The sequence below is a fragment of the Balaenoptera borealis genome (genome assembly GCF_965194805.1).
Source record: "Balaenoptera borealis genome assembly, chromosome: 5".
Taxonomy (NCBI): domain Eukaryota; kingdom Metazoa; phylum Chordata; class Mammalia; order Artiodactyla; family Balaenopteridae; genus Balaenoptera; species Balaenoptera borealis.
In genome coordinates, this window is record NC_138862.1 from 4,087,135 (window position 1) to 4,111,179 (window position 24,045).

Sequence of the window (24,045 nt, forward strand, 5' to 3'; positions counted from 1 at the left end):
TTTGAGTTAAGAAGAATATTTTGCTTTTCTAAATCTGTAGGTAAATGTGTGGATTCTAAACTATTGCTAGTTGTTTTTTTTTTCCCCTGTGTCAATCTTGTGATCTGTGTCTGCAGCGTTGGCCTGGCTGTGGCCCCTTGGGCCTGTCATCTTGGTTGGGTTGCGTTCCATCCCTGGCCCTGGTGATGACACGGCTTGTCCTGTCCCCTCCACACAGAGCAAGTGGCAGAGATCATGACCGAGGTCGAGCCTGTGACTGCGTCGCCGGACGAGCGGATCATGGAGCTGGTTCTGGGGAAGCTGGCCACCACCCCCAGCGACGCCAGCTCAGTGCCAAAGTATGTCCCAGAGCAGCACGTGGGCCCGGCTTCACAGGCAAAGGCGCCGTGGTGGCTAATCCATTCCAGAGGGAAGGGCAGATGAGAGGGGATGGTTTACTTCTTGTAGGAAACGCATGTGCTTGGGAAGCAGCAGGAACTCCGGAGCCCAGGGGGGTTAATAGTGCATCCACTGTGAAACTAGCTTAAAATTTTGAAAAATATTTTTTACTGTAGTAAAATACACATAGTACAAAATTTACCATCTTAATTGTTTTTAAGTGTACGATTCGGTGGTTTTAAATACATTCACATTGCAGTGCAACCTTCCATCCATCTCTGGAACTTTTTCATCTTCCCCAAACTGAAACTCCATACTTACTAAAAACACTGACTCCCATCACCCCCTCCCCAGCCCCTGGCACCCACCATTCTGCCTTCTGTCTCTGTGAAGACCTTAGAGGAGGTACCTTTGTCTCTAGGGACCTCATATAAGTGTTCTCACACGGTGTTTGTCTTTTTGTGACTGGCTTATTTCACTTAGCATAATGCCCTCGAGGTTCATCCGTGTTGTAGCAGGTGTCGGACTGTCCTTGCATTTTAAGGCAGAATAACATTCCATCATGTGGATGGACCACATTTTGTTTATCCATTCTTCCATCAAGGACACTTGTGTTGCTTCTGCCTTTTGACTGCTGTGAACAAATGCTGCTATGATAGAACAGTTTGTATTTAAATTTCTGTAAATTTAACACCTTGCTCTGTGTGTTTCTTCTTTTTATGAACGAGGAAAATATTTGTATTTTAGTTATTATTCTTAGGCAGTTTTTTGCCCTAAAGTTGAATAAGCTGGTGGCAGTATTTTTTTCCAGCCCTTTTCCCACGGGGTCAAAATGCGCCTGGTCCTGTAGGGTCTGGAAAGCTGGGGAAAAACTGAAAACAGAGCAGAGCAGTGTCAGAAATGGTGACCCTGACCTACTTATTTATACTCTGTCTTATTGCCCAGAGGGTTTCGGTAACTTACCGTCAGAAACACATTTAATAGGGAGAAGAAGTTTGAAAAATCAGGTTCAGGGAAAATATGAAACAGGGTAGAGGCAAGTGACAGAAAAGAGAACAGTTATGGTCACTCTGGTCAGCGCACAAACTGAGCTCCAGGCTTCCTGGTGGCCGGAGTTAACGCCCAGGGAGCTGAGTGGCCGGTACAGGAAAAGCTAAGTGGTGCCACTGTACGTTCAGGGTGTCTGTCCCTTCCAGGTGCCCCAGAGCCGCAGGGGTGTGCCTGAGCACGGCCCCCCACTCTCGTGCCGGGCTAGGAAGATTTGACAGGGGCTCGCTCCCAGGTGACTGTGACCTTGACCTCTCTTCTCCGACGACCCCGTCTCCCCCGTCTCACAGCGTGTGTGTCTCACCCGCAGGTTCCCCCACCATCAGAGCAGCGGCATCACCCTCAAGAGGAGCCTGGTCCTCTCGAGCCGCCACGGCATCCGGCGGAAGCTAGTCCGGCAGCTGGGGGAGCACAGGCGGATCTACCAGTGCAGCATCTGCAGCAAGATCTTCCAGAACAGCAGCAACCTGAGCAGGCACGTGCGCTCCCACGGTGAGTCCCCGCGGACGTCGGCGCGGGGAGCTGGGCGGCGTGTCCCGGGCGGGCACGTGGCCTCAGGGCATCTGGAGCAGCGGCGCGTGCGCGCGGCTTGTCACTGCTCGTCCCTTAGGCGACAAGCTGTTTAAATGCGAGGAATGCACCAAGCTGTTCAGCCGCAAGGAGAGTCTGAAGCAGCACGTCTCTTACAAGCACAGCAGGAACGAGGTGGGTGAAGGACCACTGCTCTGTCTAGTGACGGAGGAAAGCAGACCGTTGACGTTGACGAAAGAGTCACGGGAGAGGGAGCGGGCGCCGGAGCGGCCGAGGTGGGTCCGGGCCTGGCTGGGTGCCGCCAGGGCTCGGGGCCGAGCGGGAGGCCCACATGGGCAGCAAGGTCACCTGGACGCGGGGTTCCCTTTCCAGGGCAGGGGGACGGCCAGGCAGGGTTCACGTTCTACGCTGGGCAGGAGGGTAGCGGGGGGAAGGGCCCGTGGCTGGAGCAGCTCCCTGAGGGGGTGCGTCCCAGCTGCCCCCGCTTCCCGCCCCCCCCCCCCCACCAGGTCGACAGCGAGTACAGGTACCGGTGTGGCACCTGCGAGAAGACCTTCCGCATCCAGAGCGCGCTGGAGTTTCACAACTGCCGGACAGGTGAGCGGCCCCGCCCGGCGCTGAGGCGCAGGTACCTGGCGGGGTGGGAACCAGGTGTTCCGGCAGAGGGTGAAGGTGGGTTTAACAGGCATCCTCACCTGTAACGTTCCCCTCCGTTCGGGGTGCTTCAAGCAGCTGTTACTTACTCTAAAGAGACCGAAACTTTCCCTTTAAAAGGGGATTTATTCCACATCCTGTTATTCCTCAGAAGCAGCCACGTATGGCCCACAGTTGAGCCCGTAGTGAAGCAGGGGGGTTTCATGGTGGCCGAGGATGGTGAGCGGTAGGGCTGCTCTGGGACCCCGTGAGAAGTCCTTGAAGAGGTGGGGTCCCGGCTGGGGGGGTGGGCTTCCGCCTCGCTGTCGGCAGGAGCTTCCTCAACCGTCCGCCCTCCTCCCTCCGAGGACCCCGCCCGGGTCCAGGCGAGGGCCTTGCCGCTCCCTCGCACACAGCGGCCTCCACTGAGCCTGCCGCTGTCCCCAGTCCCCACTCGTGACACGGACCCTCGTCTGCTTGCATGCAGCTGAAGCCGGCGTGCTTGGACCAGCCCGTGGCGGGGACGGGTCTCTGGGCCTGGCCGAGGGGCTCAGGCCCCGTGTCTGGCCAAGCGCGCCGCTGGCGAGTGTACGTGATGTGTAAATCCCCGTGGACAGCCAGGGGGCGGCTGCGCAGGAACCCGGCCGGCAGGGGAGGCCCGTGTCCTGTCCCCGCGGCTCTTTGCCCTGTGCCCCGCGGGGGAAGGCGGGCGGCTGTGTCCCCACCCAGGGAGGATGGGGTTGGCGGAGGGTCGCTGTTGTCTTTTCGGCCCCCTCTTCTCGGCATCGTCGCACACCTGGGGGGTGGGTACCAGTGGCATTTGGCTTAGAGACCTGCCAGGTTAACCTTTGGTTCCAAACCCCCTTCCTGTCGAGCCCTCTGTGTGTGTCACCGGTCACTCTGTATCGCTGTGCTGGTTCTTGTTAGGGTGCCGGCCGGCCCGCATCTCAGGGCACCCTTACCCCGTCACCTAAACCGCCGCTGCCCCTCCCTGCCCGTGGCCGGCACCCGCTCCTGCAGCCTCTGCCGTGTCCCTTCGTTTGGTTCATTTGCTTGTTCCGCTTTGAGGGCTCCTGTTGGAAACTGCGGCTGGTTTCCTCCGTCCGCAGTGCCTCGCTCCCAGGGCGGGGCTTTTCTGAGTGGCAGGTGAGTCTTGTCTCACCTGAGCTCCGGCTGCCCTGAGCATCAGTCACGGCATGAAGTGGACTTGGAAGCTTCCAGGTGCACTTCCAGGTGCTACGCCACCTGCATTCTGCAGCCCAGGTGTTCCCAAAACCTGGGGGAAATCCACCGATCTTTTGATGCCATGTCAGTCAGAGGATCCTCGAGCTGTGCTTGTCGCCAGGCAGGATGGCGCTCCGTGTGGCCACGCTCGGTTCTGCACGAGCTCAGTGGGTGGGCGTCAGAGCGGAGGGCAATGCCCCTTCCCGGCCCGGGTGTTTGCTGAGGCCCGCTGGAGGTTGAGGCAGACAAGTTCTCTTCTTTTCATCTTTATTTCTCTGGACACAAATGAAACAGAAGGTACTAAGTCAAAGCAGCAGTTGCTACATGTCAGCAAAAAGTTCTGTTAAACCAGACGTTCGTCTGTCTTTGTTATATAGAAGTTAACAGAGCAGCAATGAATTGAAATGCAGTTTCTCTCCAATTTCAAAGGTCAGAAGTTTTGGATGGAAGACAAAGGATAAACCTGGGAGCTGAGGTCATTTGTGTAATATATTATTTGCATGCTGTTGTACTTTCTTATAGTGTTCATGTTAGGAGAATGTGTCTTCTGTAGACCATTAAGTCAGGGATTTGTGTGAGCTTTGAAATGATGGGTCTGCTGGGCTTTTTCTCAAGCTTTCACTGAGCAGGGCCTGTCATGGGTATGAGGAGGCCGGGTGGAGCTTATCTAAATGGCCCTCGTCTGCCCCCGACCTTCCTGAGGGAGCTGGAGAAGAGCAGAGGCTCACGTCCAGGCCCTCAGGCAAGACAGGGTCTCCCCGGGTGACCCTGCGCCCCCTCCTTCACCAGAGCCCACGTGTTGGGCTGCACCCCCAGGCCTGCAAGCCTTGGAGCTGCCCAACCTCGAGACCAAAGAAAGGGCCCAGAGACAGCGACAGAGACATCAACGGTTTATTGGACGGGGGAACCTTACAGGTCTGAAACAAAGGTCCTGAAGCCACACCCCGCCACGTGCAGAGGGCAGGCAGCACGCGTCAGGCAGAGATCTTCCCCCTCAGGGGAGAAGGAGGCTGCCACTTATAGGGGAAATTGACATCAGGTTGGCTCATCAGTTACCAGGGAAACCAGCGGCTGGGGCACACGCCTCCCAGCCCCTCAGGTTAACGGCCATCAGGAGGGCAGGTGTTTCCCTTTAATGAACTAGCAGAGAGGCAGAGCCTTTCTGGCCTGAGGATTAGAACAGCCCCCAGCTGGGGCAGGGGGCGAGCAGTTCACGTGAGCGTGTGGAGGTGAGGCGGGCACTGGCCGGGCAGGGGGCGGACAGAGCGGGGCACAGCCATGCTGAGAGCCTGACCGTCCACCACATAGTAGGTGTTTGCTCTCAGTTGCTGCATTTTGTTAAAACATGAGTGTAGACCTCGAGGGCAGCAGGGATTACGGGTGGGAGAAGGTTGTCGTCGAGCACCTGCCTGGATTCCTGAACTGGTGACATGTGGACGCCATGGCAGGAAAAGCCACCGTGGTGACAGCCTGGCCCGGACAGCTGCTCCAGCGCTGCCGTCACCCGGCGAAGGCCACACCGGAGCTGCTGGGGTTGGTTAGAGGTGGGTCCTCTCCGTACGCTGGGAGGGACTCGACCCGTTAGAGAGAAGAAGCGAAAGTCCAAGGGCCACGCTGGCCCTTCCATGGCTGTCGGGTTCCTGGGCTTGTGAGGCCACCTGCCCAGGAGGGAGGCTTACCTGTGTGGTTTAGGGGTCGCAGGGTGGGCGGGGTCTCGGGTGATCTGATGGAACAGCCCTGTAAGGGGCGGCCCTTCACAGAGCAGGATGGCAGACGCCCTTGTCTCTGGTGATCTCATTCCTAAGGATTCACGCTGAGGGAATCTAGTAGGAAAAGGATCATTAAATTACCCACAATATCAAAAATGATGCAGTAAATTGCGATGTGTGAAGTGGGTGGAATATGATGTAACCACTAAAATAAGCCTGGAAATGTCTGCATGATAAGCACAGGTACTGCGCACACACACACACACGCGTGTGCAGGGGTTGTGTGGATATACCCCGGGGCCTCCACCTGGGCTGCACGTCGGGGTCCGCCTGGCAGAAGTTAAACTGCTGAGGCCTGAGTCCCCGGGGACACTGGGCAGAGTCTGCAGCCGGTTTGGTTGGAGCAGCTGCCTGGGGGACGCTGCTCAACGTACAGGGCACGGGACAGCCTCCCGCAGTGACCCGGCCGGCGTGTCAGCAGCGCCCAGGCTGCGATTCCGGACACGGGAGTCCGCTGTGCGGCGGAGTGATGACCGCAGTCAGAATCACTGTAGAAAACGAAACTTTGCCTCCGGCCTCCGGGATCTGCGCGTTCAGCAAACGTTTACTGACTGCGGGAAGTGCTCAGTGGGCTGTAGCCAAAGGCCCAGAAATGAGGGTGGCACGGTGTGACCTCAGGCCCTCGCTCTGGAGGGGGACGCACACTGTCACGCCCACCCGCTCAGGTGACACGAGACGGTGCTCCCGGCGCTGCAGGAGGGCCGCCTTCTGGGGCTTAAGGCTTAGGTGACGGACCCGTGGGCAGTTGCGTGTCCTGGCAGGAGCAGGGTGGGCGTGGTGGGGTTGAGGGCAGAGGACAAGTCTGAGAGGAGAGCGCTAGGCGAGGCCCTGAGACCCCCAAAACCAGGGTCGGAGGCCGGGTGGCTGGGACGAAGGCAGACAGCTGAACAGGTGCCAGGGCCGGGCAGTGCCCTGATGGCCCCTGTGCTTGTGCTCACGGGGGGCAGACCCCCGGGCCGGGGGGAGGGGACAGGACACCCCAGGGTCTGCCTTGGGCACCTGGAGGGAGAGAGCAGGGTGGGGACTGTCAGGCCCTAGTGGGGCAGTCTGGCCACTTTTGGGGAGGGACACCGGGCTGTGGGTATCTCTGAAGGCTTCACTGTGGGGAGGGCGTGTTTGCTGGGGGTGGGTGCACGTCTCCCAAAGGGGACCTAGGGACCAGACGGTTTTGTTTACAGCTGGGAGACACTGGGGATGTCTTTGTGCGATGGGGGCGGAGCCTGTGGAGGGCGCGTGGGAGAGGAGGGGCAGGTGATGGGTGGGCTTCGGGGCAGCGGTGGGGCGGGGCAGGATGCCGCTCATCTGACGCGGGGGGAAGCAGGGGCCGGCGCTGCGGTCAGGCTGGGTGAGGGGGTGAGGGCCCAGGACAGCTGTGGTCCAGCCACGGATCCCCAGATGCTGTGGGAGACCAGTGGCACCAGGGAGGAAGGAGGTGAGCTACCTGTTTGCTCTGCACGCTGCTCAGGCCTGGCTTGGCAGGGGGGCTTCGTCAGCTCAGGCGGTGCTGTTTCCCGGCCCCGCCCTCCTTCTGTGCCTCTTCGCCGGTCCCACGGCCATGATGTTGAGCCTATACTCAGTGTCATGTACCTAAAAGTCGCTGTGTGTTTCCCCGCTTCCTCGACAGATGATAAGACGTTCCAATGTGAGATGTGTTTCAGATTCTTCTCCACCAACAGCAACCTTTCCAAGCACAAGAAGAAGCACGGGGACAAGAAGTTTGCCTGTGAAGTCTGCAGCAAAATGTTCTACCGCAAGGACGTCATGCTGGACCACCAGCGGAGGCACCTGGAAGGTGAGTGCGCCTGCCGGGGCGGGGGCGGGGCTCACGCTGGCCCCGCCTCCGTGGGTGCCTGTTGGCGAGGCGCCACCTGATGGGGATCAGCTCGGGCATCAAGAGGTCCTGATGGGGGATTAGAGCATCACGTGCGAGTGGGAACGGGTGGAAATGTCCCAAACGCTCCACAGCGGGGAAGGTTAGGAAAACCAGACTCTTTGTAGGACTGAATTTTATCAGTCACCAAAAACGTTTTGTTTTCAGAGAACTTAATATTGTGAGAAAATGCTTTCCATACGAAAGTAGGAGAAAAGCAGTGTATGAAATTTCACATGGGGTGTGGTGTGCTTTCAGCCGTGTGCGTGGAACGGAACGTTTCAGGCGGAGGCTGTTTGGGGCCGTGAGTGATTCTGCCCTTGTTCCTCTGTTTCCCCAGGGGCCCCTGATGACCCTCGCCATTTGCGGTGGGCCTGGGGTGCCTGGGGGCTGCCTGTCGTGTGGTGGGTTTACGAGAGGCCAGCGCAGGAGAAAGGTGGACTTCAGTGGGGTCGCTAATGGGGGGGAAGGCGGGAGGCAGCACGATGAGGGATGAGGGGGGGTTGCGGGCGACCCCACAGGGCAGACCCTGAGCTGTGCAGGGGAAGGCAGGGGCCCCGAGAGAAGAGAGAGACCGGGGACCTCGGGCCACAGGTGTGTCCTGAGCACCTGCCCTACCGGGGAGGCCTTCTCCAAGAGCCTGCTCAGACGGACCCTCTTTCAAAATAGCATTGTAGTTTAGTGATCTTGACATTTTAGTGTTTTACCCTAAAACCCCCTGCCCTCTTGCTGACCAGCCTCTGTAAGCAGCACTCACTGACCAGAGCACCTTGTTATAAAAGTTTGAAAAAAATCATTTTACAAAGAATTGTAAATGAAACGTATGCTTGTCGGGGGAAAAAGGTCAGAAAACAAAGTTGTACACGAAGTCTGACCATCGCACACAGCCGTGCGTGTACACGTGTCTTCATGGCTTTTAAAACAAGCCTGGAGTCAGGTCACGTCCTACAGCACCTTTGCACTCTGCCTTTTTACCTGGCCCTTCTTCACGTGGGTTCATGAGCTCCACCCCCTTCCATCTGTGATCCGGTGCTGCACTTAGCGCCTGGTGTCCGCTTAGTGACTGGGTGGCCTTGGTCATGCTGCTGGGCCTCGGTTTCCTCACCTGTGTTGTGGGGATGGCCGTTGTGCCGACCTGCTGGGCTGGTTGAACCGGACCCTGATGATAAAGCCCCAGGCGGGCCCATAAGTGCCGCCATTACTGCCAGAAGTCAGGTGTTTCCTGATTGACAGATACGTGGGCTGCATTTTACAACTTTATCTTACAACATTTTACAGCTGACACACTCAGATCATTTTCCTCGGGAATGAGCGAATGCTGTGTGGCCGTTCTGTGGTTTTTCCCTCTATACGGAAGCGTAATCCACGCCCAGTTCAGACCTGTGTGCTTTACGCCACTGGGAGCTTTTTGGGAAGTGACATACTTGTCTCCAGGCCACCGTGCTGGCCGTTCTTGAGCCCAGCTGTGCAGGAATGTCCCAGAAGGATGGGTCAGTGGTGTAGAGAGAGACCATGAGAAGGAACTTCTCTCTTTCTTTTATTCATAGATTTCCTGTATCCTGAGAACTCCTAAGTCTGTTTCGATCCCAATTGTGAACACTTATGCCTTAAAACCACAGAAACTTTATTATTTTCTGACTTTTTACCTTGATCCTCTTTGGGCTGATTTAATTTGAAGGGTGAATATTAGTATCTTTTTATTAAAAATGCCCTCCTACTTACAGACGCCTTTGAGAACCCCGCCTTTCCCTTGAGCCTTTAGATTGAGCACAAATACCTCCCTTACCAGTAGCTCATTCTGACTCCTCTGCGTGGAAAGCTCAAGACACTTGCTGCCCTTGGATTTCCAAGTTTCAGGTGCGGCCCGGGTTCCGGAGTCGGCGGTGCAGGCCGCCTGCCCTCCCTCCCGGGTCCCGTGTCGGAGCGCTGGTGCGTCATGGACGAGTGACCCCGCTCGCTCCTTTGTCCCACCCGTGGGCAGCCCTGCCCTCCGTCAGCTGGAGGTGACCCTGGCTGATGTGGGAAGGTCTCGTGGATACTGACTCTCTCGGGCGGGGGGCGGGGGGTTTCAGGAGTGCGGCGGGTGAAGAGGGAAGACGTGGAGGCCGGCGGTGGCGAGAACCTGGTGCGCTACAGGAAGGAGCCGTCGGGATGCCCGGTGTGCGGCAAGGTAACGCAGGCTCGGGCCGGGGCCGGGGCACAGCTCACCTTTCTTAGGGGAAGACTCAGAGCTCTAGGCGCTGCGTGTGGCGGGGGAGGGGGGACGTTACGATCGAGTGGGTACTTGGTGTCCCCAGCCACGGCGTCCCCTCACTTGGTGCTCTGGTCATCCGCTCTCTTGCTGTGGAGGAAGGAGCTCATCCTCGTCTCCCTTCGGCCACGATTTTCCACTAGTGCCACCCCGGCACGAACACTCCATCTCCAGCACCCCGAGCCACGTGCCTCTGGCGGAGACGGGATGTCCGGGTTTATTTTCCTGGTCAGCGCCGGTCCCCCTGCAGCATTTCCCAGTGGGAGCCTGACCGAGCCACAGCCGTGTGCTCCGTGCCCGGTCCACGGATGCCGGCGCCCCGAGCGAGCAGATCTGTCCGGGGCGTCGGGCTGGCCGTCAGAGGGGGTTCACTCCTCAGCAGGCCCTACACGTCCGGAGTGCACTCCCCATCCGAGCAGCCCCGGGCCACGTCAGCCCTGCACAGGGAACCCTGTCCGGGCGCTGCCCTCCAGGCCACGTCAGTTTACCACGTGAGAGGGCGGTGGTCTTTGCGCACAAACGCCTGGTCTCGGCTGGAGGTTGCTCGTTCCTTAGACTCACCTCCCGTGACTCGGCTCGCCCAGGTTCTCAGCCACGCACAGCCCACGTGAGCCGCGTGGCCCTGGAGCGACAGCAGCCGCCAGAAGTGATGGCCCGGGCGGACGGCCATCTGTGACTCGGCCCAGCCAGCTGGCACGTGGCAGCATTGCCAGATCTTTTGACCTTTCCAAGAGAAAACGGAAACCCGTGTTTTTATGGGAAATTTCCTGATTTTTTTCAAACCACAAAGCAACAGGTCCGCAGGGTAGTGTGGCCTGTGGGCTCCGCGCTGGGGCTCTGACTTAGTGTGGGTTTGGGGGCTGGAGGCGGAGGGGGAGCTGGGGTAACGGAACACACGCCTGAGCCCGGGTGGCCAGGCCGGGCCGCTCACGGGCAGGGGTGGGTGGGGGCTGCCCCGTGTTCACGTGTCCCGCTCATTCTGCCCACTGACCGCCGGCTCTGAGGAGCGGTGGCACCGTGTCCCTTCCATGTCCTTGGGAGATGGTGTACATGAAACCAGCCAGCTGTGTGACTGACATTCAGACACCTTTTATTCTGTGAAATGTTCACTGAACACTCGCGGAGGGTCCAGGCAGGCGGTGAAAGAGCCTGAATGTCTCTAGAACTGAATTCTTCATTGCTTCCAAGTATCCCCTGTCTCCAGCCCCGCCTGCCTGGAGAACATAGGTGCCGGGAGACACCTGCAGCCTCTGTCCCTCCCTGGAGGCCCATCTTCCTGCCCTGCTGACTCCTTTTCCCGCCCAGCCTCCCTGGGCTGTGGTCTCAGGGCTGTTGGCCCCAAGTCACCTGCAGATCTTGAAAAGCAGTGTCCCGTGAAGGCGTTAGCCTCTGTTCCTCGTGAACCGTTTCCCTTTCGTTCATGGCGTGTTCTCTTCCTGAGACCATGCGTGGTCGGGGTGAGCTCTAAGGAGGCCTGCTGTCCAGGTTACTCGGCCACTGGGCGAAGGCCGTGTGGGCAAAGACTCTCAGATCAGTGCGGGCCCTGGGGGTCGTCTCTGCTGCCGCTTTTGTCCACTGAGCTCTGCTGGTGGACGCAGGGCTGCACCGCGCCTGTGGGCAGCAGAGGGGACACCCAGTGGATGAGTACTGGGTGAATGACCGAGTCTCCACACTCCTCACTTTAGACAGGAAGCACTGAGAAACTGGGGGAGGCGGTGTGAATTGTGCATGAAATACGGAACACCCACTGAGGACATAACTCTTTTTTGATATCCGCTTTCAGAAAACTGCAGCTGTTTCTGTGACTTAGTCTTCTTGGTAGGCCCCCATCCTAGTGAAATATCTAAGTGAGCTGAATAAAATTGAGCAGAATGCCGTTTATGGTGAAGACTAGACAACAGTTAATTCTGTATTATAATGGAAACACCAACTTAAACGGTTGAACGGTCATGATTCTAGCACCACGTGATTATTTGTGTCTCAGACACTGAGGAGTTGCTGCAGCTCAAACCCTGGGGAGAAACTGCGCTCTTGTGCCCGGTTACGGCCTCCCAGTGGGCCGGGCACGCAAGGTGGCAGGCTTCCCCGACCCGGCTCTCCTCCCCACAGGTGTTCTCCTGCAGGAGCAACATGAACAAGCACCTGCTGACCCACGGCGACAAGAAGTACACCTGTGAGATCTGCGGGCGCAAGTTCTTCCGCGTGGACGTGCTCCGGGATCACATCCACGTCCACTTTAAGGTGAGCTGGCGTCCCCCTTCCGGGGCCGCACGGGGTGGGGGTGGGGGGAGCGGGGCTGGCCCTCGTGGTCAGCGTGGCCACGTTGCCGCTTTTCCGGTGAGCCCTCTGGAGTCTTTTTGCTGTGTCTCCTGCAGCCCACCTGCAGGGCTCGCGTTAAAACCCCTCCACGCTAGGTACCTCCCGGGAGAAGAACGAGGGTCGAGGATCGGGACGGGGGGCATTTGCTTCCCTCCCTGCCTTTGAGGAACGTGAGACAGGAGCTTGTGGGTGTGGTGGGGAGAGGAGGGAGGATTCGGGGTCATGGCTCCGGGGGGGTGGGCGGAAGAAGTGCCGATCCAGGGAGAAGGAGGGAGTGGTCGGTGGTGACGCGGCCCAGCTCGGTGGCTGTTCCCAGCAGCTCCAGCCCTGGTGTTCACAGTCACCTGAACGCGAGCGGGGCCTGACGGCACTACCGTCGGGGGGTGGGCTGTCCCAGGTGACCCGAGGGCACGGTTTCTGCATCCGGTCTGCAAATCACCGGTTAAAGCTTGCACCAAGCATGTTAGAAGTTGGACCGGGTGACTGTTTTCCAGGACATCGCGCTGATGGATGACCACCAGAGGGAGGAGTTTATTGGCAAGATTGGGATCTCCTCGGAAGAGAATGATGACAATTCCGACGAGAGTGCAGACTCGGAGCCTCACAAGTACAGCTGCAAAAGGTGTCAGGTAACTGGACCTGCAGCCTTCGAGCCCTGGGGCTGCAGGGCTGCCGGCCCGCAGAGGCTCTGGCATGGGGGGCGCCTCACAGATGTCCTGGAAGGCACCCCAGGTCTCGTTGTTTCTCAGGGATGGTGGATACGGGTCTCACCGCCGTCAGGGGACCACTGTCTCAGAATCAGTCTGGTCCACACGTGCCTGTGTGGCTGACCAGTGGGGATCCGTGTCCACAAAGGTGGGCGCAGGCCAGGGCTCCTCTCTCTTCCGCCTGCCCCCCACATGGCAGGGACCCTTGCTTAGAGGCTGGGGGCGCGGTGAGTTTTCGGCAGGTTGCTGTACGGCCGTGGTCTCTGCGGCTTCACTGCTCAGGAAACTGTGGTTCACCACTGCCGAGCAGGTCCCTGTGTTCTCCCTGGCCGTGCACCTGTCAGGGCCTTCAGGCCTGGGGGAGAGATGGGGTCAGGTAGGTGGAGAGGAGGGGGGTTCTGGAAGCCTGCGGGGGGGGCGGGACCTGCCAGGAGGTCCAGGAGGACCTGGAGTCTGCTGCTTATGCACCCCCCGCTGGCCCTGCTCTCAGGAGTCCCCCCTCTCCTGCTGGGAAGCGGGCTCTCCCCGGTGTCCAGGGCACCTGGGTGGCGGCGGCGCTTCGTTAGCCGCGGGGATCCGGGCTGCGTGCGCACGTGAGCAGTGTGCCTGTCCGCAGCTCACCTTCGGCCGCGGGAAGGAGTACCTGAAGCACATCATGGAGGTGCACAAGGAGAAGGGCTATGGCTGCAGCATCTGCCACCGGCGCTTCGCCCTGAAGGCCACCTACCACGCCCACATGGTCATCCACCGCGAGAACCTGCCTGACCCCAACGTGCAGAAGTGAGGCCCCCCGGGCAGGGGCTCCCTGGTCTAGGGTGGTGCGGAGGGAGGGCTGGCTTCCTTGCAGAGAGTCAGGTGCTCAAATCAGCCGTCCGGAGCGTAGAGCAAGTCGTCTCTCCTCCGGGAGCCCTGGGCGGGTCTGGGGGAAGCACTGGCCTCGCTCCTTCGTGGGTCATCAGGCCTCTCCCAGCTTGCACGCCTTCCCGGACCCCCGGCACGGGGGGCCGCGTTGCAGGCCCTGCCTACGTACGACCAGAGCCCCTTTGCCCCACAGTAATTAGGTTTCATGAGTGTCAGTCCCACATCTGGCTACAGCCCGTGATCAGCGCTGTGTGTCCAAGCAAGTCAGGCAACAGCCCTGTTTAGAGCTGAGTAGTCTGCCCGACTGGGCAGCTTGAGCAGCAGAAATGTATTATCTCAGTGCTGAAGGCCGGACGTTCTAGATGCAGCAGATCTTCTGCTTCCTTCTGTGACCGTGAGGGAGCATCTGTCCCAGGCTCTCTCCTTGGCGTGCGGCTGCCATCTTCTCCCTGTGTCCTCGTGGCCTTCCCTCTGTGCGTGTCTCTGTGCCCCTGTTTATAAGGGCACCAGTCACACTGGATTAGGGCCTGTCGTGAGGACCTCAATTTTAACTTAGCCACCTCTGTGAAGACCCCCGTCTCCAAGCACCGTCGCATTCTGCAGTGCTGGGAATCAGGACACCAGCATGTGAATTTTGAGGGGGACGATTCAGCCCAGATGGAGGCTGAAGTCTCTGGGTCCCTTGTCCCCCCCATAGCACCTTTTATGCCCCACCTGCTGATAGAGGCGCTCAGGCAGGTGCACTCGGCCGCTGACGGCCCCGTGAGGCTGTGCGGGCCGTCCTGAGCCTGTGTCTGGTTTCAGGTACATCCACCCATGCGAGATCTGCGGGCGGATCTTCAACAGCATCGGGAACTTGGAGCGGCACAAACTCATCCACACAGGTAACCGTGCCTGGGAGGACGCAGGGGCCCGAGCTGCTTCCTGCCCAGCGGTCATTCTCGCCTCCCTGCCGGTGCTTCTCTGTCCGTCTTTGCCACCGCTCCCCCCCAGCTCGGCCCCTGCCCCCTCTGGGTCCTCGCGGAGACCGGGGAAGGAGGGCTCAGCGGGCACTGCTCCAGCTGCAGGCGGGGGGCCGAACTTCTCCCCGTCACTGCCGCCACGCGGTGACCGTGGGTGCGGATCTCCTGCTGTGAAAGTCTGACCTGTTGGTTTGTAGGTGTGAAAAGCCACGCCTGTGAGCAGTGTGGGAAGTCCTTTGCCAGGAAGGACATGCTGAAGGAGCACATGCGCGTGCATGACAACATCCGCGAGTACCTGTGCGCCGAGTGTGGGAAAGGTGAGGGCAGGTGGGGGACCCAGGCTGTGTGCTCAGTGGGGGGAGAGGGGCGAAGGCGAGAGCGGGCACACGGAGGTGGGGGGACCTGGCCGTCAGGCAGGAGGGGCGGCCAGGCCACACGGGGGGTCACCCAGACCCGAGTCATTTACTAAGAAAGATAAGACCCGAAGGGGATCAGCAAGAAAAATAAAGCCGTCCAAAGGCAGGGAGATGGGGTGAAATCAAAGCGCAAGTAAACTGTTTTAAAAGTAGGGAAACAGTGCCACACATAATTCTTGAAGTACAGGATAATCCGAGAACCCTCATACGTCCTGAGTATAGGTGCAAAATCCTCCACTGCCGACTGGAACTACTGACTAGGCCCAGCTGTGCATTAAGACAGTGATGTACTGTTATCAGTGATGACTGGGACCTCTATTTCAGTCAGGTGAAATGCGTTAAACGATAATAAATCTATTAATAAAATATCTCACATCAGTAAGTGGAATGAGGAAAAGCAAGGTAATCGCAGTACATGGTACAATTTTAACCCATTTCTGTTTGAAAACAAACCAGAACTGTCAGGAAGACTGGGGGCAGCGGATCTTTGGTGCTTTCAAGTGGCCGCCAGTGTTCTGTGTGGTGGAGAGCGGCAGTGCCACCCTCCTTCAGATATGGGACAGATCAAGTTCATCGGCCTTGCTGTGAGGGTCTTTTAAAAAATTTAATATTCCATAAAGTTTTTACCTTTTTCCTTTATGTGATTTTTAGGAAAGTATGAAGAAAACACAAATGCCCCCTAATTCCGCTCACTGGATAAACCCCTGTTAGCCTCATAAAATAAGATTATATGTAGAAGGCTAAAAGAACTGCAGAGAAAAGCAGAAAGTGCACAGTCCCCCACCCCCGGCCCCCAGTCCCTCTCTGCACAGGTGACAGTTTCTTGTCTGTTCTCCAAAATAACTGTGTGCAGTGTGTACATTGTTTTATTGAAAAAGTAACCCAGGCACCTAACCAAAAAAAAAATTTCTTTTACACAAGTGGATATGCAAAGTAAAGTTATTCCCACCTCGGACCTCAGTTACCCTCTTCAAAAGCAGCATTTGATTGTTGTGCACGGACATTTCTAGAAGTTTCTATGCATGTCTTAGCGCTGGCCGTGCTGGCTGGAGCTCCAGCTGCAGCCCCGTCTTTGCCGCAGCAATTCCAGCCCCTTTCCCACAGAGCTAGAGCCGGGTAGAGGTGGGAAGGGTTGTAGGTAGACAGGTGTGGTGGGCCGTCCCCCCAGCTGGGCAGGGGGCAACCACACCTGGGACCTGAGTCTGCTCAGTGGGCCCTGGAAGGGCAGGGAGGGGTGCCCAGGGCGGGCGCTGAGGTCAGTGTCACGTCTTGTGTTATGTACATTTTTATATCTGAAATGTATTTAATGTTTAGTTTCATGATTTCTTTCATGACTTCTGAATACTTTAAATACAATGCAGGTGTTAATACGTGGGTTACCATATTTATTTTCCATAATCCTAAACTATCAGTGGTCATTTTACTTTCATATTATGATCACTGGCACATACAAGCAGATGCTTGTGCTTACCTGTTCTTTCCATACCTTGCTTTTTATTGACTTCCATATCCATCTTGGTGATCTTTTCATATCAGGCAAATATTGCCCTAATTTTCCTCTCAAAACCTTGATAGGATTCCATCCTGTGGATTCCTACAACCAGACCCTTTAATTTATATCTTCAGGGGTTTTTGGTGTGCAGTCTTTTATCATTCCAAGTGATGTTGCAGGAAATGCCCTTGCTTATTATTATCAATACTTTACATTTTCCCACCAAATTCTGGACCTGACTGGGTCTTATTCAAGTGGGAGGCTATAGAAGTAATGAGAGTCCCGTCACCTGGCAGCAGAGGCCCGTGCGCCATGCCTGTTGTGTTTCCACGTATAGCACTAGTGGTCGAGGATACACAGGAAGATTTGTTCAAAACACTTCATGCACCATGAGTTGCTAAGGCTGCCCCCCAGGCGCCCTTTGCCCACAGACCCTGCAGCCCTCCCTTCCTGTCCAGCACTGCTCACCTGGTGGGTCTCCTGGCCTAAGACCCTCCACCACTGATTCAAACCCTAAACCAGGGTCTTTCCTTCTTCAGCACCTGAGTTAGGGAGGTTTTAGCATATTTCGCTCCTTTCCGCAAATGTTGACTTTGTTACATTAACCTGAACGTAGATGGAAAGTCTGTGTTTGGACCTTAAAGTATCTAATCTTAGTTAACATTTACATCACCAAGATCAGCAGCGGACTTCAGGCGACTTGGAGCCGCCTACCAGATGATTCAGTCGGGTCACAGTGGTTAGATTTGCACATCCACCCACAGCTCCTGTTTTTGGGAGCACTGACCGTCCGGGCTGGGCGGGCACCCGCCGAGACGGGCCGTCTGGAAGTCGGCCTCGACCCCCTAAGTCTGGCCTCCGAGGACACACGGCCCCCCTCACCGCTGGTGGAGGGGGTCCTCTCGGAGACGAGCCCCCGTGCCCCGTCCCTCCTCTTTGCTCTCACCCAGACCTGTGTCTGCCGGGGCGAGGGGGCAGGGTGCGTGCGCTGCTGGGGTCCGTGGCAGGGCTGGGGCGGGTGTTGTGGGGGGCGGGGGCCCCCGAAGACCCGCTCCGCTCCGTCCCGCAGGCATGAAGACCAAGCACGCGCTGCGCCACCACATGAAGCTGCACAAGGGCATCAAGGAGTACGAGTGCAGGGAGTGCCACCGCAAGTTCGCGCAGAAGGTCAACATGCTCAAGCACTACAAGCGGCACACGGGTGAGTCCGCCCCCGGCCGCTGCGCTCTCGCGGAGAGGGGCCAGCTCAGCGGTGCAGGTGCAGCTCGGGAAGCAGCCGCCGCCGCTCCTTATGGTATTTAGCTCCCAGCAGGCCCCAGGCTTCCTGATCAAGCTCTCGGGGGTGGATTGGTTAGGTCGCCGGTTTCTCAGGAGCTCCCGGTCCCTGCAAGCGCCCTCCATCCTTGTGCGCCCTCACGGAGCTCAGGTTACCGCCCAGCTAGCTGTCCTCAGCGCCTTCCCACCCACTCAGCCGTCTCCCTGCAGGAGCGTGTGAGGGAGAAACCATCAGACAGGGGCCCGGGGTGTGTGTACACGCTGGTCATCCTGTCGTCTGGACAGGAGACTGGGCCATCTTCAGTGTCCTTCAGTAGGGCAGTGGCTAAATTATGGTGTGTTCACCATGAGGGACAGTGCACTCCTGCAAGTGATGGAATCATATGTTAACTTACACAGACATTCATGATCCAGTGGGAGAAAAAACAGCCTCTACAACACATGAGTTCATTGTTTTATAAAACATTTGTGTATGGATGAACGTGTGTGTATAAGAGGATTAAGATGGACAGCGGAGTGAGAGACGGGTATCCCTGGGTAATGGAGTTGTGTCTGAAGTTTCTGGTAGGAGCCTCTGGTTGGCTCCGCGTTCTCCCTAAAATGGACTTGAGTCCTGCCACTGCCTGGCCCAGCTTACCTGTGCGCCCACCGCTTTCACTGCCCCCAGGGCTGTCCAGGCCACCACTCAGGTCTGCTTTGGGTCCTCCTGGAATTCCAGCCCCCAGGGCACTGGGCTTTCACAAAAGTGTGCTGCCCTCCTCTTCCTGGGGAAGCTCATCCGTTTCGCTTCCCCTTTTCTAGGAAGCGTTCACCCCCTGGGACTGGGTCCTGCACCTCCTCTCGGGTCTCACAACACTGCACCTGCTGGGCTGTAGTGGCCTCTGGCCTCCGAGAGCCACGGTGACCATACGAGGGGTTCGCTGAATACAGGGCCAAGATAAGTCCGAGATGAGTGGACCTTGAAAATCACTTACCTAGTTTTCCATTTGGGGGGAAACATTTATTTCAAAGGCATTCTAAGGATTCCCTTCTTGTCAGTTTGGGGAGAGAAACAGTCCGATGCCTTGATGCTTCCTTGCCAGGTTGCAGGCAGGCAGGGTGTTCACCCCAGACCGAGTGACTGATCTGAACACTCAGGACTGGAATGAAGCCGGTGGAAGCCTTAAACGTGTCATAAACGTGGCCCTGCCTTCCCTGGTCGGGAGCTGTGCAGAGTAAGCTCATTGAATCGGATTCTGCTGAGACTCCGTGGCAGTCTGTGGGCCTCGGGCTGAAACTGTCCTTGTCACCCCTTCTGCGGAAGGAGCTCGCCTGCGTGCCAGCCGTAGGGTAGCTTTCAAGCCACAGCGTGCGGGTCGCGTGTGGGAATGAGCATTTACTGTCTGCTCTCTCCTGGTAGTTTACCTCCTGTGCAGCTTCTGCAAATACAGAAATGTGTCAAGGACAAGACAGCTTCTGTGTGTAGCTAAAACACTCGTGAAACGTGAAATTAAGTGTGCCTTCTTCTGCAGGGATTAAAGATTTCATGTGCGAACTGTGCGGAAAAACTTTCAGTGAGAGAAACACGATGGAGACGCACAAGCTCATCCACACGGGTAAGCGGGGCACCTGGGGACCGGCCGGCCGCCCGCCGCGGTCTCCGCTGAGGCCATCGGAGCGTGCGCGGTGGGCATGGCATGGCTGTGATAGGCTTTTTCAGATGTTTTGGTGCTGTTCTGCCTTAACGACGGCCCCTTGCCCCCAAAAACTCAGCCCATCAGAATTTTCGGACATTGAAAATTTTGAATTTTTAAAATTTTCGGACATTGTCCGAAACTTGAAATTTCGGACATTGGAGTAGCGACTGGGCTCCAGGAGGGGAGGAGGCCGCGCTGCCTGTCCCGCGGCCTGACCAGCGGGTGGGTGGCCCGGCCGGCGACCCTGGCCGCACGTGCACAGGCTGACCCCGCTCACGACCCGTGCTTTCTCTTCCGGCCCGTGCGTGTGGGAAGTGGGCAAGCAGTGGACGTGCTCCGTGTGCGACAAGAAGTACGTCACCGAGTACATGCTGCAGAAGCACGTGCAGCTCACCCACGACAAGGTGGAGGCCCAGAGCTGCCAGCTGTGCGGGACCAAGGTGTCCACCAGGGCTTCCATGAGCAGACACATGCGGCGCAAGCACCCCGAGGTGAGCCTGGGCGGGGCGGCCCTCTGCCTGCCTCCCCCCGCCTCCCCACGCAGGCCCGGCCCCTCTGCCTGGTGGCGGCTCCTGCTCAGAGGCCCCGCCGCCCTGGCTCACCATCCCTGCCCCTCGCTGGCCCGTGGTTCCTCCAGGCGGGGCCTGGGCCTGGCAACTCCCCTCTGCCGGTGCGCCGACGGCGCTGAACGAGTGAGTGAACGGAAGAGCCTGGGACGTGTTTTCTGCTGAGGTTATAAATTACATGCTCGCTGGAGTTACAACGAGACGGGAGGACGACCCTGACCCCTCCCCCTTTCCTCCCTTTGGGCAACTAAAAAAGATGCAGGACGGGGAGCCTCCGTGTGGTGTTAGGGGCTGATTAGAAGGTGGCCCTGGGGACCGAGCGGGAGAAGCTGTATGGAGGCAGATAGACCCTGGCTCACCCGGGGGCTGGTTCTAAAGGCAGGTCCAGGGCACTGGAGAATTTAATGCTTTTTAAAAAGAAGTAAACTGAAAAAGCTAGAAGAAAGTACAGGAAAATAGTTATATCACTGAAAGGTGGGAACTTTCTAAGCGCAAAAGCGGTGAAAGAAGTCTCGAACAAATGATTTGACTAAGCGGCATAACATTTAGAACTTCTGTAGGTTCTAAAGGGAAAACGGAAAAAATGTGTTAAGATATTACTACCGTTAACAGATAGAAACTGTTAACATTAAAGGTAATATGCATTCCATGAGAAGAACACGGAGAACCCAGTGTGTCCATGGAGATTCATGAAAGGAAACACCTGTGGTTAAGACACAGGAGAAAGCCTTTAACAGTAGAAGGTGCCATCCTTCCTCCGTTGAATTAGCGGAGGTTCTCAGATTCAAAATGCCCGTGCGGCGGGCGTGAGCCGGGCGCCCGGCCAAGGAATGTCCTCCCGGGGGGTAGCGGCACCATCCCTCCAGTGTTTTATAAGTGACGACTTGGACCCCTCAACGTCCAGCAAGCGGAATGTGATTAAGTTAGTGGTAGTTTAGTGATGTGCCTGAATGTAACGTGTTTACAGAGAACTCTGAGTGAAAGTGTGAGTGTTTGTTGTAAGAGAGCCGTACACACCGTGCGTGTACTGCGTGTGTATACACGGTATGTCATTCACGTTGTGTGTGTTTATGGGATACTCATCTATGTAATATGAATGGGGTGGGCGAAACAAGAAAGGACGAAAACATTACACAGTGGTCTTCTCCTGGCGTTGAAGTTTTGGTTATTTCTTATCTTGTTCTCCATTTTAAATAATTTCCTCTAGTGAACGTGGGTTACTTTCGCAATTATAAAAGCACCCTCTGCCTCATTTGGGTGGTAAGTGCGTCTTTTTCTTGCGTTACCTTGACCCCGACCTCTTGCCGCTCAGCACGAGGAGCTGGGGCTCCACCAGCTTCGCTCTCCTTACTCCTGGCCTTTTTCACCGAGTGGCCAGCTAGCGTTTCCACCTAGAAAAACAAAGTTGGGAGCAGGAGCCCGAAGTGTCGGCAGACAGCGCCCTCCAGGTCTCGGGGCCCAGGGCCGGCGCTGCAGCCTCCCCCGGGGGCTCGTGACGTGTGGGAGTGATTTCTTGGTTACGTGTGGGTGTTTGTGGCTACACGTGCTAACAGCGTGCACGGCAGTTTTTGCAGACGGGTCGTGTGATGCGCGTTGCTGGGTGCGGGAGGCCTTGCGGGTGCAAGGCAGCTCGGCAGACGCTTTCGTCTGGCTGACGTCACTTCCTAGCCTGCCCCTCTGTGCGGCCACCTCCTTGCGCCTCCTCCTGTCACACCCACCATGCCGGCGGCACAGCGCTCTGGGGGGGACTCCAGCAGACAGAGCGCTCCTCTGTCGGGGCTCTGTCCTCCGTCCCTTTTGTCTCTGAAGCCTTCAGCCTCTTCCCGCTTTGATCCTCTGATGTTTCTCTGTCATTTCCTTCTGTGTTGCTCAGACAGATACAGCTAAGTGCCTGTGGGGATGAGCGCTGGTGACCGGCCGGACAGGGTGCGCCCCGTCCTCCTGCACCGACCGTCTAGGGTGGGAGACAGAGGGAGGGGTAGGACGCAGACAAGCCAGACAGAGAGGAATAGATGGAGCGAGGCCGAGGGAGGGCTCTGCTGCCGTGTGGGTGCCGCCCCGGGGTCCGGCTGTGCAGGGGTGCGGGGCAGGGGGCCACGCAGTGCTGGGCACAGGCTCGGGGGCGGGGGTCCCGGGGAGGCCGGCTAAGGTGTTAAGCGTAAACTGCTTTCACATATTTGAGACCTTTCAGAATTGATGCGATTTTATTACTTCAAGGTATGGTCTTTCCCTCTGCTTTGAGTGAATGGTACATTCAAAAAAATTCAAACACACAAAGTACTTTGCATGCGTGATCTCCTCTCTGAATAAGAGCAAAGCCAGCAAATGCTCCTGTGGTTGTTGTTCGTGGCATCAGCTTCCAGACCGTGTGACTAGGACACTGATGAGGTCGTCGTTGATGATGATGGAGGTGGTGGTGACAGTGACGGTGCTGGAGGTGATGGTGGTGGTGACAGTGATGGGGTGGCGACAGTGGTGGAGGTGGTGGTGACAGTGACAGTGCTGGAGGTGGTGGTGGTGGTGACAGTGACGGTGCTGGAGGTGGTGGTGGTGGTGACAGTGATGGGGTGGCAACAGTGGTGGAGGTGGTGGTGACAGTGACGGTGCTGGAGGTGGTGGTGGTGGTGACAGTGACGGTGCTGGAGGTGGTGGTGGTGGTGACAGTGACGGTGGTGGTGGTGGTGACAGTGACGGTGCTGGAGGTGATGGTGGTGGTGACAGTGACGGTGGTGGAGGTGATGGTGGTGACAGTGACGGTGCTGGAGGTGATGGTGGTGGTGAAAGTGACGGTGCTGGAGGTGGTGGTGGTGGTGACAGTGACGGTGCTGGAGGTGGTGGTGGTGGTGACAGTGACGGTGCTGGAGGTGGTGGTGGTGGTGACAGTGATGGGGTGGTGACAGTGGTGGAGGTGGTGGTGACAGTGACGGTGGTGACGATGATGGAGGTGGTGACGTGATGGTGGGAGAGGACAGTTGGTGGCTTCTGGCTGCTGTGACTCAGCTTTGCAGCATCGCAGTCACACTTGGGTCCTCAGCGCCACGTCAGCATTTATGTTGAAACACACATGACCACGACCACCTTGCTGGCCGTCCTTTCAGAGAAGGCCCAGCCCTGGTCTTGGAACCTAAGTCCGGAAATGCAGCTCCCCATCATTCTTCTTAAATGAGCCACACCCGCTATGTATAGCCTATAATTTTGTTCTTAATTTTTGTTGAGCAAAAATGTAAAGATGCTTGCAGAGCCATTTGGCTGAAGAGCCCGTGCAAGTAGACTTTCCTGGTTTCCCTGGTCTCGTATAGTTTTTCCACAGCACTTCCCTTCTTCAGCAACTCCCCGTTATCACACCTCCCTCCCAGGGGTTCCGTTCTCTCTGCGCTCAGGGTCCGTCGCCCCACCTGTGATTTGTTCACTTACGTGTTCGCAGTCACGGTACAGCCGGCGTCAGCAGGTGTGTGGATGAGGTTCAGGGATGACCGGGTGGGCCATGGGCGTGTGTCGTGGCGTAAGGGCCTGTGTGCTGGGGACCGGCCAGTGCAGCTCACAGGTGCACTTCATCAGAAATGACCAGTGAAACTACCCGGACTGCTCTACTTCTCAGGTAGAAAAGTCAGGCGTTTACAGTGTAAATGTCTCATTTTTGATGGTTCCTCGTTCGACAGGTTTCCTGTACTGTGTCTTATCCCGCTGCGCTCTCGGTTTGAAAGAACAAGATTGAGTGAGAATACACTATGCATTCTGCACTGTGCACGTTAGTGTTTTCACTAAACTAAAAGGGAAGGAATAGTCTCCACCCTCGAGTGGTGGACAGTGCAGTGACACATGGACAGGGGCGAGGTGACACCCCCGTGTGTGAGAGCACAGCAGAAACTTGAAGAGAGGGGACCTGGGAGGAGGGAAGGAGAGCCCGGACGGGACTGTGGAATCCAGGTTTTCAAGTCCCGAGCAGGGCCCGTGAGGGCGTGGGCGCCTTTGAGGGTGGCGGCCTGTCAGCGCGTGTCTGGGTCCCGCCTGACCTGAGCCTGGGCCTTCTGGCGTGGTGTCCCGGGCTCACTGCCCTGTGGTCGCTCC

General features: G+C 57.3%; 2 protein-coding genes across 11 annotated transcripts in view; both read left to right on the forward strand.

Moving 5' to 3' along the window:
* PRDM15 (PR/SET domain 15) overlaps positions 1-24,045 on the forward strand; it is a 58,784-nt gene that overhangs the window by 28,976 nt on the left and 5,763 nt on the right. For 6 of the 8 annotated variants that reach the window (XM_082392890.1, XM_082392893.1, XM_082392894.1 and 3 more), the window contains 14 exons: positions 218-338; positions 1,736-1,917; positions 2,036-2,130; positions 2,466-2,553; positions 7,207-7,374; positions 9,525-9,622; positions 11,813-11,944; positions 12,517-12,651; positions 13,346-13,509; positions 14,395-14,474; positions 14,750-14,869; positions 17,530-17,661; positions 19,247-19,330; positions 19,727-19,902. In XM_082392890.1, the coding sequence (XP_082249016.1) occupies positions 218-338; positions 1,736-1,917; positions 2,036-2,130; positions 2,466-2,553; positions 7,207-7,374; positions 9,525-9,622; positions 11,813-11,944; positions 12,517-12,651; positions 13,346-13,509; positions 14,395-14,474; positions 14,750-14,869; positions 17,530-17,661; positions 19,247-19,330; positions 19,727-19,902 (1,775 nt within the window). Of the gene's footprint in view, positions 1-217; positions 339-1,735; positions 1,918-2,035; positions 2,131-2,465; positions 2,554-7,206; positions 7,375-9,524; positions 9,623-11,812; positions 11,945-12,516; positions 12,652-13,345; positions 13,510-14,394; positions 14,475-14,749; positions 14,870-17,529; positions 17,662-19,246; positions 19,331-19,726; positions 19,903-24,045 lie in introns of those variants that run through there. The other 2 variants (XM_082392895.1, XM_082392897.1) reach the window with 2 other exon arrangements.
* LOC309629162 (uncharacterized protein) lies at positions 22,047-24,040 on the forward strand. 3 transcript variants are annotated; one of them, XM_082392898.1, is made up of 3 exons: positions 22,047-22,420; positions 22,459-22,524; positions 22,563-24,040. In XM_082392898.1, the coding sequence occupies exons 1-3, from the start codon at positions 22,223-22,225 to the stop codon at positions 22,872-22,874; spliced, it is 576 nt and encodes a 191-aa protein (XP_082249024.1). In that variant the 5' UTR covers positions 22,047-22,222; the 3' UTR covers positions 22,875-24,040. The 3 variants fall into 3 exon arrangements, with proteins under 3 accessions (XP_082249024.1, XP_082249025.1, XP_082249026.1); XM_082392899.1 differs by having other exon boundaries at positions 22,459-22,521; XM_082392900.1 differs by having other exon boundaries at positions 22,047-22,414; positions 22,486-22,524.

Bases quoted from the DNA above. Each gene is read 5' to 3' on its own strand.
- LOC309629162 (XM_082392898.1), top strand. From the start codon at position 22,223: ATGGTACATTCAAAAAAATTCAAACACACAAAGTACTTTGCATGCGTG. The intron at 22,421-22,458 runs GTGGTGGTGACA...ACAGTGGTGGAG, and splicing joins TGACGGTGCTGGAGGTGATG to GTGGTGGTGACAGTGACAGT. The intron at 22,525-22,562 runs GTGGTGGTGACA...ACAGTGGTGGAG, and splicing joins TGACGGTGCTGGAGGTGGTG to GTGGTGGTGACAGTGACGGT.